Here is a 14,346-nt window from a genome sequence, read left to right on the forward strand (position 1 = left end):
GGAAGGGGCAGAGAAGAGGAGGTCAAGTTCAGTCAAGGAAGGAAAGAGAAGAGGAAAAGAAAGAGAGCAGAGGCGATCAAGAGACAGAGACAGAGAACCAGAGACCGGAAGTGCAGCCGCGGGAGACAACAGGAGACTCTCCTGCAGTTGAGTGAATAGCTCAGCTCGTCGTTTGCTGTCTAAGCTTCATCTCTGAACCCCCCACAATGCAAGTGCCGTTGCTTCGGCTCCAGTGTGGTCAGTGTGTATTCTATCTTGTTGCATGTGTGGGTTCCATTGGGACTAATACAATGAACAGGAGTCAACAGTTATGACTGGGGTAATATCCGTGATGACCCTCGGTCGACAATACCAGGATGCTAAGACGTCTCATTTTAGGAAAGGTCGGCCATGACTCTGCTGCGGCCAGATATGCAGCAACGACTGCTACTCCTGACTTCTCCATAGAATCTGAGAAGCCCTACGCCGAAGTCGGTCCTCCAAGGCGAAGAAGAACCCCCTCTGGCGAGTCTCTAGCTAACCTGGTGACGTAGCTATGGATGGGCACTCATCCCTCCCTACCATCGAAAGACCTCGCGACGCGGCGGACTTTGCTCGATATGGTTCAGGATAATCAGGCATTGATGTCTACGGAGATCACAGAAAGATATGGAGGAAAACTCCCGTTCTTATTCAAGGTACTTTCGATCCGAAAAGCACTCAGCATCCAAGCCCACCCGAACAAGAAGCTGGCTGAGAAGCTTCACGCCAGAGACCCTCGTAACTATCCTGGTCCGTCAAGATACTCCATCCGGCTATTTCAACCCCATTAACCGTACTCTGTAGATGACAACCACAAGCCTGAGATGACCATCGCGATTACGCCGTTCGAAGGATTGTGCGGCTTCCGTCCGTTGGCTGAGATCGCTCATTTCCTCAATGCCGTGGCTCCGCTTCGACAGCTAGTCGGTGAAGACGTCGCCAGTCAATTCGAAAACACCATCAGGGGCTCGGAAGACTCGGAGGACCTGGCAGTGACACAGAGGAACAAGGAGGCCTTGCGGATGGCATTCACATCCTTGATGCAGGCATCGCCCGAGAGTATTGAGGCGGCCACCAAGGAGCTCGTCGCTGCAGCGCAGAGCTCCCCTGATAACTTTGGCACCTCGGCCAGGACGCCCGAAACAAACCCCAGTAATCCCACGGAGCTGGCCGCCGTCATCATCCGCCTGAACGAACAGTTCCCGGATGACATCGGTCTATTCGTGTTCTTCTTCCTCAACTTCGTCACCCTTGCCCCAGGCGAGGCCATGTTTTTGAAGGCAGATGACATCCACGCCTACATCTCCGGAGACATCATCGAGTGCATGGCATCATCCGACAACGTGGTGCGAGCGGGATTCACCCCAAAATTCAAAGACGTCCACACCCTCACAGAGATGCTGACGTATTCCTATGCACCGATCGGGGAACAGAAGCTGGAGCCCAGCGACTACCCCTATGTAGTACTGAATGCTACTGCGTACTCCAGCGCCTCTTCGAGCGTTCTCTACGACCCGCCGATTGAGGAGTTCAGCGTGGTGAAGACGGAGCTCAAGCGGGCCGGTGCCAAGACCACCTTCGATGGACTGGCCGGACCGAGTATCCTCATCTGTACAGGAGGCACCGGAAAGATCACCGTGGGCCACAAGGCAGAGGAGGTCAAGGAGGGCTATGTGTTCTTCGTTGGGGCTACCGCTGAATGTATTCTCGAGAGCACTGGCGATGGGACTTTCACTACTTTCAAGGCATTCTGTGATCTGACAGGAAAGGAGGACATGGTGAATGGACACTAGATACCTCGATTTTGTACCTCAAAAATGGAGATAACTTTTGAAATACATTATGGCTGTATGCAATCGAAATCATGTATGCAATTCTCATTGAACCGAGGTAATAGATCCGACGACTCGTCGCTGCGGGGAACCTGCACCATCCTGTAAATTCACCGAGCTGTATATCAGCCACCCATTATATCTTTTCATCTCGCACATTTGCATTCTCCTAGCTAGCCTTGACACAATGACCGAGACTACCCCCTCCCTCTCCTTCTGGGAGAGAGCCGACCTGGCTTTTAGCTTTCTCTCCATCATCAGATCGGCACTTTGCAGTGCCATTACCAGCATATTTCGCGGCAAGTCTGGTGCAAAACAATACTCCGTGCATGTTGGTCATGTTATCTTCCGGAAGATGCTTTCTCGACTGAGTTCGAGACAGCTGCAGTATGTCTTGATGCCTCCCATCTCCCTCCCAGCCTCCTGTCAACCATACACAATCGAATGGAACCTGCATTGTAACACTTCCTAGATACATCTACCCATCCACCAGATCCGCATACGAGACATTCATGAAGCATAAGGGTCTTCCACCGGAGACGGTGACGCTCCAGCACGGGGCAACGGGTCACTGGATTGGGAACAAGAATGCCACCAACGTGGTGATCTATTTTCATGGTGCGTAAATAAATAAATCAATCGATCGATTCGGTTTCAATCGGACTGCAGACTAGATACTCACTCAGTGGATTGATACCCATATAGGAGGCGGATTCGCCGTCTCCGCTATATCAGGCCATTTCGCATTCTACTTTCAAATCCTATCTGATCTCAATACCTCCGACCATGATATCGCCATATTCTTCGTCTCGTATTCTCTCACGCCGACATACACCTACCCCGTACAACTGCGCCAGTCCGTCGAAGCCCTGCGATACATTATCCTCGAGACGGGCCGATCCCCAAGTAACGTCATAGTGGGCGGCGATTCCGCCGGTGGGAATCTCGCGCTGACGGTCCTGCTGCATCTCTCACATCCACATCCGGAGATCGAGCCTTTGGATGGGTACATCACGAGCCCGTTAGCTGGGGTGTTTGCGTTTGCGCCGTGGGTGCGGTTCCGTACCGACTGGCCTTCGATCCAGGAGAATCAGTCCAAGGATCTGATTTCGGGTCCAGTGCTGGAGTTCTGGGCGAAGGAGTACCTGGGGGGATTCACGGGTGATGTTTGGAGTGAGCCGGGTAGGGCGTCGCTTGAGTGGTGGATGGATGCGAGTAGATATACAAAGAAGGTGTTGTTCCTGGCGGGGAGAGATGAGATCCTGTTTTCGGGGATTGAGGAGTTTGTTAAGAAGTTTAAGGTATGTGCTTTCTTTCGTCGTCGAGATGCATTGCTGACAAGGGAGCAAAGTCGGTAGTGCCTCACGTCACGTATATCGTGGGCCACGAGGAAACCCACGTTGCACCTGTCTATAGTGCGACGTTTCTAGGGCAGGAGACGCAGCAGGGAAGGGGACTGAAAGACTGGCTGGGAACTTGCTTTTAATGGTCAAGAATATATGACAGATGAATACATCCTTCGATCCTACAAGGACAACTAGTAATTAGGTAGACAAATATGGCAAATGGCGGATATGTGTGACGGGATACAAAGGGTTGAGTCTCATTGATTTTTGTAGGTATCACAATATAATGTCTATCATGAGAATCAGGCGTCCGTGGGAGAGAAAATAGGTCTCGCTGGTAATATCTGAGAATACAATTGCTACGCCGTCGCATAATTCACCGCAAGAAATAATCAAGTCACAATAGAATTAAGAAGCCACCCGAGCTGAATATTTCGCTGCAGCCGTATCGAACAATGCGCTCTTCTCCTGAACATCGGCCAGGAGCGCATGGGAGGGCTGGGTCTGCTGCAATTGTCTAGAATAGAAACCGACCCATTAGTATTTGATTCCCAGATGCATCCACAACGAAGGAAAATACATACGACTCCAACTCCTCTGTAGGCTTTCCAGCCAATACATTCAGCACCACCGCGTTGGCAATCAACTCCGCCTCGTCGGGGTACTTCTCCAGGGCAGCCGACAGCGCCGCCTCCGCCTCAGGGAGTCGTCCCAGATGTATTTCGGCAATTGCCTGTCCGACGATCGAAAGGGGCGAAGATGAACTGGGGGCAGAAGCCAGTTCTTCGTAAACATAGAAGGCAGATTGGTATTTTTCGCCGCCCTGAATCCATTAGTTGGAGAGAAAGGGGAGGGAGAAAAAAAAAAAAAAGGGCGGGGGAACGAACAATTCTCATTCCAACCCACGACTCCGCCAGATTAACCAAAAGAGAATCTTGAGCCCAACGCTTGGCGGCCTGGACTTCCTTCAAAGCGAGATCCGACCTGTTTTGTTGTAGGTGGATCTGAACGATCAGGGCAACTCTACCTAGCTATCAGCATCGCCGATCGTGATATTAAGCAAACTTCCACGAGAAGATGTCTACACATACGCCTCCAGATTCCCCTGGTGCTTCGTCAACAGAGCCAAGGCCTCGTCACTCTTTCCCTGTGCCTGCAGCAACGTCCCACACAGAACCTGCACACTACCATTGTCGGGATAATTCTCCGCCAGCTCCTGGGTAGTTTTCAATGCCGAGTCGCTATCTCCGGCCGTATGCTGTGCTAGGGCCTTCACCGCCGCCAGCTCAGGGGTCTCATCTTCACCGTGGACGTCGGCTAGCACCTGGTCCGTCTGGCTGAGAGCGATTTTGGAACGTAGCTGCAGGACGCGGGCTGGAAGGTGGTTCTCTGAGGACAAGGCTGAGGTATCGAAGTCAATCACGGTTTGATATTGACCTTGGTGGAAGGCATTGTGTATGTTAACGAGTTCTGCGGGGAGCAATAGTCGTCAATTGAGAGGAACAGAGTGATATGGGAGGTGATCGGGAGGTAACGTACCGCCTTCCGCCGAGAATGGGTCCATTGTGTCTGGGAATTAGACAGAGAATAGAGCTTCGAGAAGGGTTGGCTGCTAGAGAAGTTGATGGACGTATACTTGGAGACTTCGCTGGCGTGGAAGTCGTCACGTTGTCATTCTGAAGGCGGTGGGCGGCAGGTGAGCCGAGCGGGAGTAGGGCAGGTGTGCCGAACAGCTCCTGAGGCATCGATTGCTACTATGTGTTACTTTGTCCCATCTACCTGAAATGACTTCAAAGTCCCAGAAGCAGCTGGTTGTCAATCGCCGGGATTTCAAATAAGCGTCCCAGCCGCGTCCTTCGTATTTATTAAGACAGGAAGAAGAAAGATACAGACAAACATGTCCATGTCCCATCCAGGTGATCCTCAGGAGCAACCCTGTAGGGACAAACAGAAATCAACATATGGCAAGCACACATCTCCCCCAGGAGTCAGTGGCCTCTGATCCAGTCTTGTACATGTAATCCTCCACCACTTATACCTAATGATGCACCCATTTCCCTGGTGACTCCTTAGGCAATGCGACCGCCAGTCCGATGACGGAAACAAAGGAAATGAAACAAACAAAACGTGAGAAATGTCACCAGGACCTCAGATCTCGAGACAAATCATATGCTTCGCAGAATATAAGCAAACAAGTAGAACACAAGCACAATTAGAAAAGGGTATCGCCACATCAAACAAATGTAATCCCAGTCGCAAGGTAAACAGCAGAACAAATGGAGAGATCAGCGTACGCCCTAAAAATCCGCAATGCATAGGCACAGGTGTCCATCACACTCAGACAACAGAAGACATAAATAACAGAGAGAACTTTATGGTGTCCTCTGGACACTCCAGTGGTAGCCTCAGTAACCGAACAACTCAAGGCCCCTGAACATACCTGATCAAAAGGGGGGAAGAGGAAAGATATAAAGAGGGTCAAGGAAAATATAAGATAATGAGTGACATCATGAATACAGAGCAAACCCATATGAAATGAACAATGACATAACGCCACACCTTTAATGGAACATAAATGAAATAGAGAAATAAGAGGGGAGGGGAGTGGGACGATGGCCGAGAAAGAGCAACTCCAATCAGCAAATCAAGGAGGCAATGATGCAGTAGATGTGGTAGAAATTGTCGGCGTCAAAATGGGTGAAGCATCTTTATCCTCCAAGCTCGCTGGGGTCTCGCTACCTTTGTCGGACTGCAGGTCTTTCTCCCTTTCCGCTGATGACGAGCGCTTGAAGACGGACTGTCCGATCTGTCGAAAAATACCCGGCCGCTCGGCTCTTGTTAGCTCGTCGCCATCTAGCCGCTGTACAGACGTCGGGTTCTCTTTGGTGATTTTGCAGAATAAGGTGGAGAATAAGTATTGGTCGCCGCCACCATCATACAAAGGCAAGTAACGGTAACCCTGGGACAGGCTGCTGAGTTTTGCCGTGAAAGTGGCCAGCTGAACACAGTTGTTGCTCCCTGCATTGCGCCCATCTACAGAGCTCCAGACCGTCCAGCGAACGAACACCAAATCCGGATACTTGGTTTCTAAGGAGAGCCTGAATCGTTCGTTGAATATCGGGCTATACCCGTTGCTCTTCTCGATCTTTGTACGTCGGCGATGCGGGTAACCGATGCCTGATACACCACTGCGAGCAGAAGCATTCATGCCCCCTTCCCCAACGACGAAGCTCTGCCCTCGGTCATCTGCGCTAAACATCTCGATTTCCACGTAGGGATTGATGCTGTCATCAGGGCCGATGCTGCGGGGCCGAGGTAGCTGCTGGGCTGAGATGACATCAACCGTGAATCTCACGACTTTTCGTTCTGGGCTCCCTTCACTGGACATATTCGAAACACGCAAGGATTCCGGTTTGAGCACGTAGCCAGTGCGGTCACTCCCGGCAGCGAACATGGCCTGGTTCATTTCCATGCCAATGTCGTAAGTTTGCCAGTTCAGGGCAGCCATCTGAACGCCGCGTCTCCAGAACTTGAGAGGGTCAAAATTGGACGACCTCAGCCGGAACCCCGAGGGATAGACTCGTGTAAGATACTTTCGGTTGTGCTTTTCAAATAGCATTTTGTTCTCGGCATCGCGGCAAATACTCTCAAATGATCGTTCTGCAAATGAGTATACATGGTTAGGTCGCTGGCTCTCAGGGGATGAGAAACTATGCCACTTGTAACCACGAGTGTACACCCCTAGATCTGACAAAGGTTTGGTGATTTTGCTCTTTTGACGTTTTCTGGGCTCTTTCTTGGCTGACACTGGAGCGCCATCACTGTCCTCTGTAGCACTGCTCAAGCTGGTGGTCGTGAAGGACCTCCTGTCCTGCGTTAAAATCGGGGAGATTGTATCTAGTCCAAGAGCAGAGCCATTGCAAAGTGGAGCAATGCCTGCGATACTTGGGCTTTCGGGTACAGCTGGGCGCATGAAGGGCGAGCTTGAGCTGCGCTTACGACCTGTACTGGCTAGTGATCCAGTCGATTCTTGTCGCATCTCTGCTTGGGGCTCATCACATGTCTTGACTTTCACAAGAACACGGCCATTCAGCTCTTCGGGGGATGGAAGGACAAACGTGTTTGTAAGGAGCGGCTCAAGCACAAGCTGATCCTTGAAGGTCTCCTTCATGATTTTCACCATTGCTGACTGCTGCTCCGGATTACAGTGCACTTCCAGAGAGAGAATAAGAGGAAAGTCAGTTGTGATAAATGCATATCGGTTGATGACAGTGATGCAATCGGCAAACAAGACGCTCGTAGTCATAGTCCTTCCATGTGACACAATAGGCCGACCGTCAGCGCCATCCCAGCAGTCAATCTCCACGCAGCGACAGCCCTGGGACAAGGCACTTATGTATGCTTCGGTGCTGGATGCGCCAGCGACCTGGCGCCCCAAGAGATAGGTGTTATGTGAACTAGAAATGAAATACTCGTTTAGGGGCCTGTCAAATCTTGACTGAGGGGGTTGAGAAGCATATATCCCATTCCAGGAAGACGACAGAAAGGACGAGAAAGCATCAATACCCATCCGAGGAACCGAGCCATCACCAATATCGGGCGAGCTTGGCGTACGCATCTTCGACTTTCGGACGTATTTATCGAAAACAGAGATCCAATAAGACCGATCAGAATCGACATCCTCGTTCTGTACGTCGCGCAGGAAGGCCAAAAACTCGTCGGCGCTAAGGCCCTCGTGATCCTCGGTACTGCTCTTGAAGATGTCCTGAATATCCTTCCGTTCTTTCAGGAGCGCAACAAAGCACTTGAATTCATCAAAGTTCAACTTGCCTTTGGCACCAGAATCTGCTTTTGTGAATTGCATACGGAGCATTGTCTTGGAGCAGTTGATGTGCAAGTTGTGACAAATGCCCTCGACAGCTCCGAAATCGAGGCTCTCGTCCTCGCCCGGTTTCATCACCCCGTGGGGAAATAATCGTGACATCTCGCGCTGCCAATGTGCTTTTAAAACGGCATCACTCTGGCTGGACCCCGCCAGGCCAGCCATAAGGCCGATTCTATAGCGCGAGATGTCTTCAAGCGTGGTAGTCCAGAGATCGAGGATATGGTCGTTGGGAGCAATAAGGTGCAATGTTTTGACAGCCCGCCCCTTAGACCGTTCGGCATTAGCAATAACAATCGTAAACCAACGATTTTCCGCATTCTGGGCGACCTGATGCTCCTCGCGGTAATTGCGCGCATCAGCGCCGACGCGAATCTCTTTGATATCATCAATATAAAACCTTTTGGCTGGATTAGAAACATCCCAGTAAACTTTCCCCGCGTCAAGGTCAAGGAAAAAGCGAACCTGCTTTCTCCTCTTCCTTGTGACCTTCGTCAGAATGGTACCACGCTGGATTGCTGAGTCAACTTTGGGTGCAATAGCACCAGCATTGCGAGCAAGGCCGATAGGGTTGTCGTTGGGCAAGCTAGATGCGTCTGAGCCATACCAGATGCCGAGAGATTCCAAGGCATCGTTGCTGTCTTCCTCGTTACTGGACTCCAATGCATTTTCACGGGTATTCTGAGTCCCGGTTTTACTGTCACTGCGCCTGCGCATGATAACCGGACCGGAGCTCCTATCACGCTTCTCATTGTGAGAGGTGGATTGTCGTCTCCGGGTAAGTTTATGGGCTGCACCCCGAGAAATTCTGCGCATCAAGCCGGGGCCTTTGTTGGCATTGTTGAGAGCCTCTCCCGAGCCTGAGGCAGTGGCAGCACCCGGAAATGCCATCATTGACTCTCCCAGGTCGAGCGAAGAAGGTGGGATAGTAGGAAATGAAGATATGCGACCTCGAAGCCCGTCTGTAGCTATCTGCAGAGGTGTGGTTGAGGGACTCGATGCATTTGAAGGGGCGAGGGTTGGACGAAGAGAATTTGGAGTGGTTGTAAGAGAAGGGGTGTATAATGGCGTCGAAGGCGAATTGGAAGTAGGCAGAATTGGAGCCGCGACATGATTTATTTTGGAGGATTTAGGGAGAGAGGTTGTCAGTTTTAAATTGGCATGGGTATCGCCATTCATGGTCGAAGCTGACGAAGTAACGGCGTTAGCCATTGCGGCTACCTACCAGGAGTACCAGTTGGCTGCGAAACGTGAGACTGTTGACCTGTCGTGAACCGTGCCAGTGCTTGAGTCACCTGGACTCCTAGAAGGACGAATGAACAGCACTGCAGAATCCCAGTAGTTGTGTTAGTTCCAAAAATGGCGGCTTATAGTTGGAATGCAATACGAGCCAAATAGGGAACGTGTCTGGCTGAGTGATGCAAAAGCCACGTCCTTAGCGGGATTGCTGTGGTTTGGATATCTGCATCTTGGCCCGCCTTTGATGCAATGCGGAGTGCCCTGCCGGAGAGCGCTCGCGTGAAGGGAATGGTCCCTGATAACAATTGAAACAGACACCGGCTTTGTGTAACAAAAGACCCACAAAGAAAAATGATAGCAATTCCAGTATTATCAAAGGAGGGGAACAAAAATCGCTGGTTGGTGGCTTTATTCCCAGTTGACTGATCACTTAAATTTGACCTTCGCCACGTTTCCTGATACCAACTCCTCGTATCGTTTCTTCCTTTTTTTTTTTTTTTTTTTTTTGCTTGCCCTGCTTACCCTTCGATTTAAATCCTTTTATTACCCCTCTTCAATTTGTCGATCTTCCAGTACGCGGGGAAAGCTATGTTTCTGCAAGAGCGAGCAAAGGGTGCGGAGCAGGACCAATTGCACGCAGTCGTCTCTAGAGGAGTGAGATTCGTTCTTTACTCCCTATTTCTAGTTCGAGGGGAGGAATAGTGGCCACAGAGAATGAAGAGAAATGGAAAAATAACATGCAAGTCAAAGGCGGAATGCGCTGCGCATGTGGTTGGTTGCCAGCAGAGCTCCTCCACGTCCGAATTGACTGAACAAGGAAACCAGCTAACTGTGCGTCAGTTGGCGTGGCTAGTATTCGCCAGGAGCGAGGGAAGGCTGAGGGAGAAATGGACAATCGGCGGCAGTGACGAGGACTGGAAGTGCAATGCAGGACTGCCTGCCAACACAGTGATGCAGGTGGTCCAAAGGGGAAGGACACGGATGAGCAATCGGAGATTGGACCGAGTAAGGAAGAGACGATGTGAAGATTGTGACTGTTCGTCTAGTGCGGTTCAATGTCTCGCGGTTTCAATCTCCATGCACGGTTACGTTGTAGTAGAGGACCTGCAGCGAAAACCCGCCAGGATGTAAGTAAGAGAGATGATCATGCGACGGGGAGAGGTTGCGTTATTCCGTCCAAGAGTTGGAAACTTGCGGAAGCCGAAGAGTCGATTGACCTTGAAAAATAGAAAATCAAAGGAAATGAAATCGAATCTGACTCTCGTCTTCTTATGGGGCTTTCCATTAGGCGAATGGCGGCGGAGTTGGACAGAGAAGAGAGGCTTGGGAATTTTTTTTTTTTTTTCGGGGAAAGGATTTGGAAGGCACGATTCGAAGAAACGGATGGATGTTTCAATGAAAGAAAGCTCGACTCACTGCTCTGACGTATGGGTATTGTGTTCGTGGTACATTTACTGTATGTGTATGGAAACAAAACCGTACGGAAATCAACTGTACAGTTTGTTTCTTCCCGTTGGTTTGATTACCCACTGGCCCACTGCTAGGCGGAAACCAAAATGTTACTTTGACAGGAATCTTCTCTGGCACCAAACACAGATAGACTTGGCAACAATCCCTAGTAGTATAATGTGAACAGATAATAATATGAGGTGATAGTGGTGGTAGATGGCAGATAATAATAGGGGGCGCTCGGGATTTGGTCAAAAGATATCCCGAAGCAAATTTAGACTTCCAACCAAAGAACTTAGAAGAGAAATATAAGAAAAAGAAGAAATCAGGACGTTGATACTGCAAGGACTTCTTGACGGCAACCAGTGCAGGAGAAAGGAGGAGGCTTCGATCTATATAAGAGGTGGATGCCGGGAAAGGGATGATAATTAAGGTATGTACTCCGCCGTTGTTGCTGGGCATTCTAATAGAAACTCTCCAAGTCTGTTACAGCTGAGCTGTTCAACAGCGGCCCAAGTGATAAACTAAATCTAACGATCCCAATAAACTCCGAGATCCTCTACTTTTCTTTTCTTTTCTTTTCTTTTGTTTTCTGCCCCTGGTTAGCTAGGGAACCCTTTGAAGCACATCTAGGATCACCTTGATACTACTAAACGACTACTTTTATTTTCTCCCTGCCTCTATCTTCGTATTAACCCGATTTGCCTTTATGCCCTGGTTGGATGGATCAGGAATACTTCTAGGTAATCGGGTAGTTAACAGTTGTCTGGTTGGTGCTGCGCAACCATTTGCTTAGGTAGACATCAACACCATACCATGGAGCGACCCCTGATCTGCCATTCCATTGGATGATAATCCCTAAGGATGTGATGTCACTGTCAATTTTGCAGGCACCTAATTGGAGCAGGCTGACGATAAGGTGTTTCGCCTTTTTCTCTTTGTTTTCCTTGGCCCATACCTAAACTGTCAGAAGAAAAGGGGGGAAGAATGAAGGTTCATGTCCACGACACCGATACCAACCATTTTGGCTGAATCCATACCTACATGTGCGGCTTTTCAATATGTGGATTTGTGGATCCTGCCCTGTTCATCCCTTTGGGCCTGTAGCCGTGAATTTGTAACAGATTGATGGTCTGTCTCTTGTCATAGATCTTGGATCCCCACAGAAATACGGTCTATGGATTATGGAGAGAAGGTAAAACGCCCACCGTCATTTCAATTGTATTGGACCATTACTGGCACCCCATCCTTCTTTCCAGGTAGCGATCCGCATCCCTATAAATGGATGTACTATTAATTATGATGTTACCATGCATCATCGTTTTTTGCATGTTACAGAATACAGATATAGCCTTTCCCAGGAGCCCGACAGCGGTCGTTCTGGGGAAAAGCATGTGGATCTTAGGAGCTTCCTTATTTCTCTTGGTTGATCACTCCACAGTAGTATATTTTTCTGTTCCCTGTCATCTTCAGCATACAAATTGTTTGACTTCTGGGACAAGGAATTGACTAATTACTTTATCCCTACATATCTGAACCCAGTTCCCTCCTAGGTTACAGTCTAAAACTGCGCACCATTACTCCGTACTTTAACTAGTATGGATATATGTACATACCTGGTTAGACCTGACAAGACGATCTAGTGACGAATTTACTCAGCTTCCGACACTTGGGTGACTATCACCTGATGTGTGAGTTGTCTATTATATCATGGGTAATTTCTTCCCTCCATGCAACCCCGCAAGATACTATTCAACGTGTGCAGCTGCTGTGCCATATTTTCTAGCGAATCAGATGAGGAAAGAGGGCCCGAGATTGAATGAAAACAACAGGGTGCAAGGAGGCAGGTGATCGGGCAACTGGTGCCGTCCATCCCTACTCACTATTCAACATTATTGTGGGGGTTAAGAAGGGACCGTAAGATTTGGCCGAAGCCAGTGTTCTGTACGCAGTAATACCTTAGAAATTACCTATGAAGCGTAAACCTACAGAGCAAAATTACCAAGTAAGGCAATCAAGAGCGCTAGTTGGAAGAAATTTAGTTGAGTCATCCCAAGTTCCCAACACGTTTGGGCACGGGGGAAGGGATATATACAGGGCAGTTTCTGTACTGGTATGGAACAATCATTACCTGCAGGCACCGGGTTCGGTAACGTAATACCAGGTAGAGTACCCCCAGACACTGAGGCTGGAGCAGTGGCAGTGAAACCGCGACTGGGGCGGTGTGGAAAAGGGAACGATCGGCATCGGATTAGCAGCTGTATGCCGTAGTAAGAATGACGAAACCTTGCCTTAAAAACAGTACCCGAGCTGCCCAGTTAAAGTCTCGTTTGAAGTCCCTGCTGCACCTACTACAAATATCCTGCTCTGTCTATTTACTAAGCTTACTCAATAGTTACAACAACTCCTGGTTAACGGATAGTAATCACTAAGCAGGTATAGTGTAGAACTACTGCACATCAGCTCTACAAACTTGATACCGAGCAAGATTTTCTTTTTCTCCGCCTTATGGAGTATAAGACCATGGAAGCCGAGCTAGCTTAGCCGCAAATCCGGTGGATTTCAACGCGTATGTATTTTTAGGGATTTAATATACCAGCCTTGGCCTGGGGATGGTAATATCTAAATAATAATACTAATAGGAATGCAACGGGTTCTGGATGATGCACTATCCGAGGGCAGCAATAGAAAACATCTGTGGGTGTTTCCAACCCCGCACTGTAAGCTGGGTTGGTTTGGCCACTCTGTTTTATACCCCCATGAGCAGGGAAGGTCGTTCAACGGATGGGGCCGGATAAGAGAAAATTGACGTTGCGAGGGAATAGGTCTCAGTTTTTGGGCGGTATTTCCTTCCTCAGCGGAAATTTGTATGGTTGGAAGGACGGGTGGTCGGATATTATCAGCGCCGCCTCCACTTCACTAAGCTCCATAGCTATGATTCATCGAAGATTCTTTTGCCCTTCCAAGGAACAATGATTAGATTAACTATGCTGGTCAACCTTAAGTGTCTCAGTATATTGCGCGCCCGTTAGCCTTTTCCAGATAAGGGGGATCATTCGTCCGATGATAGGCAGCATTATGACGCGGACGACCCGGCTCGTACAACATACAGACAAATAATACATCCATGGTTCCAACCCTAAGACCGTACCAGTAGGATTCTGCTTGGTATGCGGGTTATAAACGAAGAAAAAAGTAGTCCAATTGCGGCCATATACAGCATAGGAATCCCGACCGATCCGTAGGCTGATATACGCGGCTGTGGCGGGAACAACCTCGGAGCTAGAGAACTAGGCAATACTTTTACAGGAAGAAAGGACATCCAACTGATGTCCAATGTTCCATCATTGATTCATGATGCAAGGAAGAGCTGCAGATTCCTTACTTGCGCCACTCCCTATCCAGGATCACCAATAAGCGGTACGTTATACGCATCTGTGGTATCATATTCATCCCTCTTCTACGGATGCCTTTCTTGGTAACGCACTCGCTGGTAATTGGTCTGCATATGTACTCCGTATATACATGACTAGATATATAGGGAATGAGGCAAGACAGCTTTTTTTTTTAGGTTGTC

At 49.2% G+C, this 14,346-nt stretch overlaps 4 protein-coding genes across 4 annotated transcripts; 2 read left to right on the forward strand and 2 right to left on the reverse strand.

Annotated features, from left to right (window-relative positions):
* Positions 1-206: 206 nt before the first annotated feature.
* On the forward strand, positions 207-1,814 carry pmi1 (mannose-6-phosphate isomerase pmi1; the record flags this gene model as incomplete). Its single annotated transcript, XM_033565389.1, has 5 exons — positions 207-237; positions 299-319; positions 379-470; positions 534-771; positions 826-1,814. The coding sequence occupies 5 exons, from the start codon at positions 207-209 to the stop codon at positions 1,812-1,814; spliced, it is 1,371 nt and encodes a 456-aa protein (XP_033431146.1).
* A 226-nt stretch (positions 1,815-2,040) lies between these two features.
* ATNIH1004_000682 (putative 6-hexanolactone hydrolase) lies at positions 2,041-3,339 on the forward strand (the record flags this gene model as incomplete). Its single annotated transcript, XM_033565390.1, has 4 exons — positions 2,041-2,240; positions 2,326-2,471; positions 2,559-3,154; positions 3,205-3,339. The coding sequence occupies 4 exons, from the start codon at positions 2,041-2,043 to the stop codon at positions 3,337-3,339; spliced, it is 1,077 nt and encodes a 358-aa protein (XP_033431147.1).
* A 268-nt stretch (positions 3,340-3,607) lies between these two features.
* ATNIH1004_000683 (putative Coatomer subunit epsilon) lies at positions 3,608-4,763 on the reverse strand (the record flags this gene model as incomplete). The annotated part of the gene is made up of 5 exons (XM_033565391.1): positions 3,608-3,716; positions 3,784-4,022; positions 4,087-4,222; positions 4,291-4,669; positions 4,739-4,763. 5 exons carry the CDS (start codon positions 4,761-4,763, stop codon positions 3,608-3,610), a joined length of 888 nt encoding a protein of 295 aa, XP_033431148.1.
* Positions 4,764-5,843: 1,080 nt separating this feature from the next.
* On the reverse strand, positions 5,844-9,293 carry PLC1 (putative 1-phosphatidylinositol-4,5-bisphosphate phosphodiesterase Plc1; the record flags this gene model as incomplete). The annotated part of the gene is made up of 1 exon (XM_033565392.1): positions 5,844-9,293. The coding sequence occupies one exon, from the start codon at positions 9,291-9,293 to the stop codon at positions 5,844-5,846; it is 3,450 nt and encodes a 1,149-aa protein (XP_033431149.1).
* Positions 9,294-14,346: the final 5,053 nt, after the last annotated feature.

The sequence above is a fragment of the Aspergillus tanneri genome (assembly GCF_003426965.1).
Source record: "Aspergillus tanneri strain NIH1004 chromosome Unknown AapTan_2_pilon_pilon_pilon, whole genome shotgun sequence".
In the NCBI taxonomy this organism is placed as follows: domain Eukaryota; kingdom Fungi; phylum Ascomycota; class Eurotiomycetes; order Eurotiales; family Aspergillaceae; genus Aspergillus; species Aspergillus tanneri.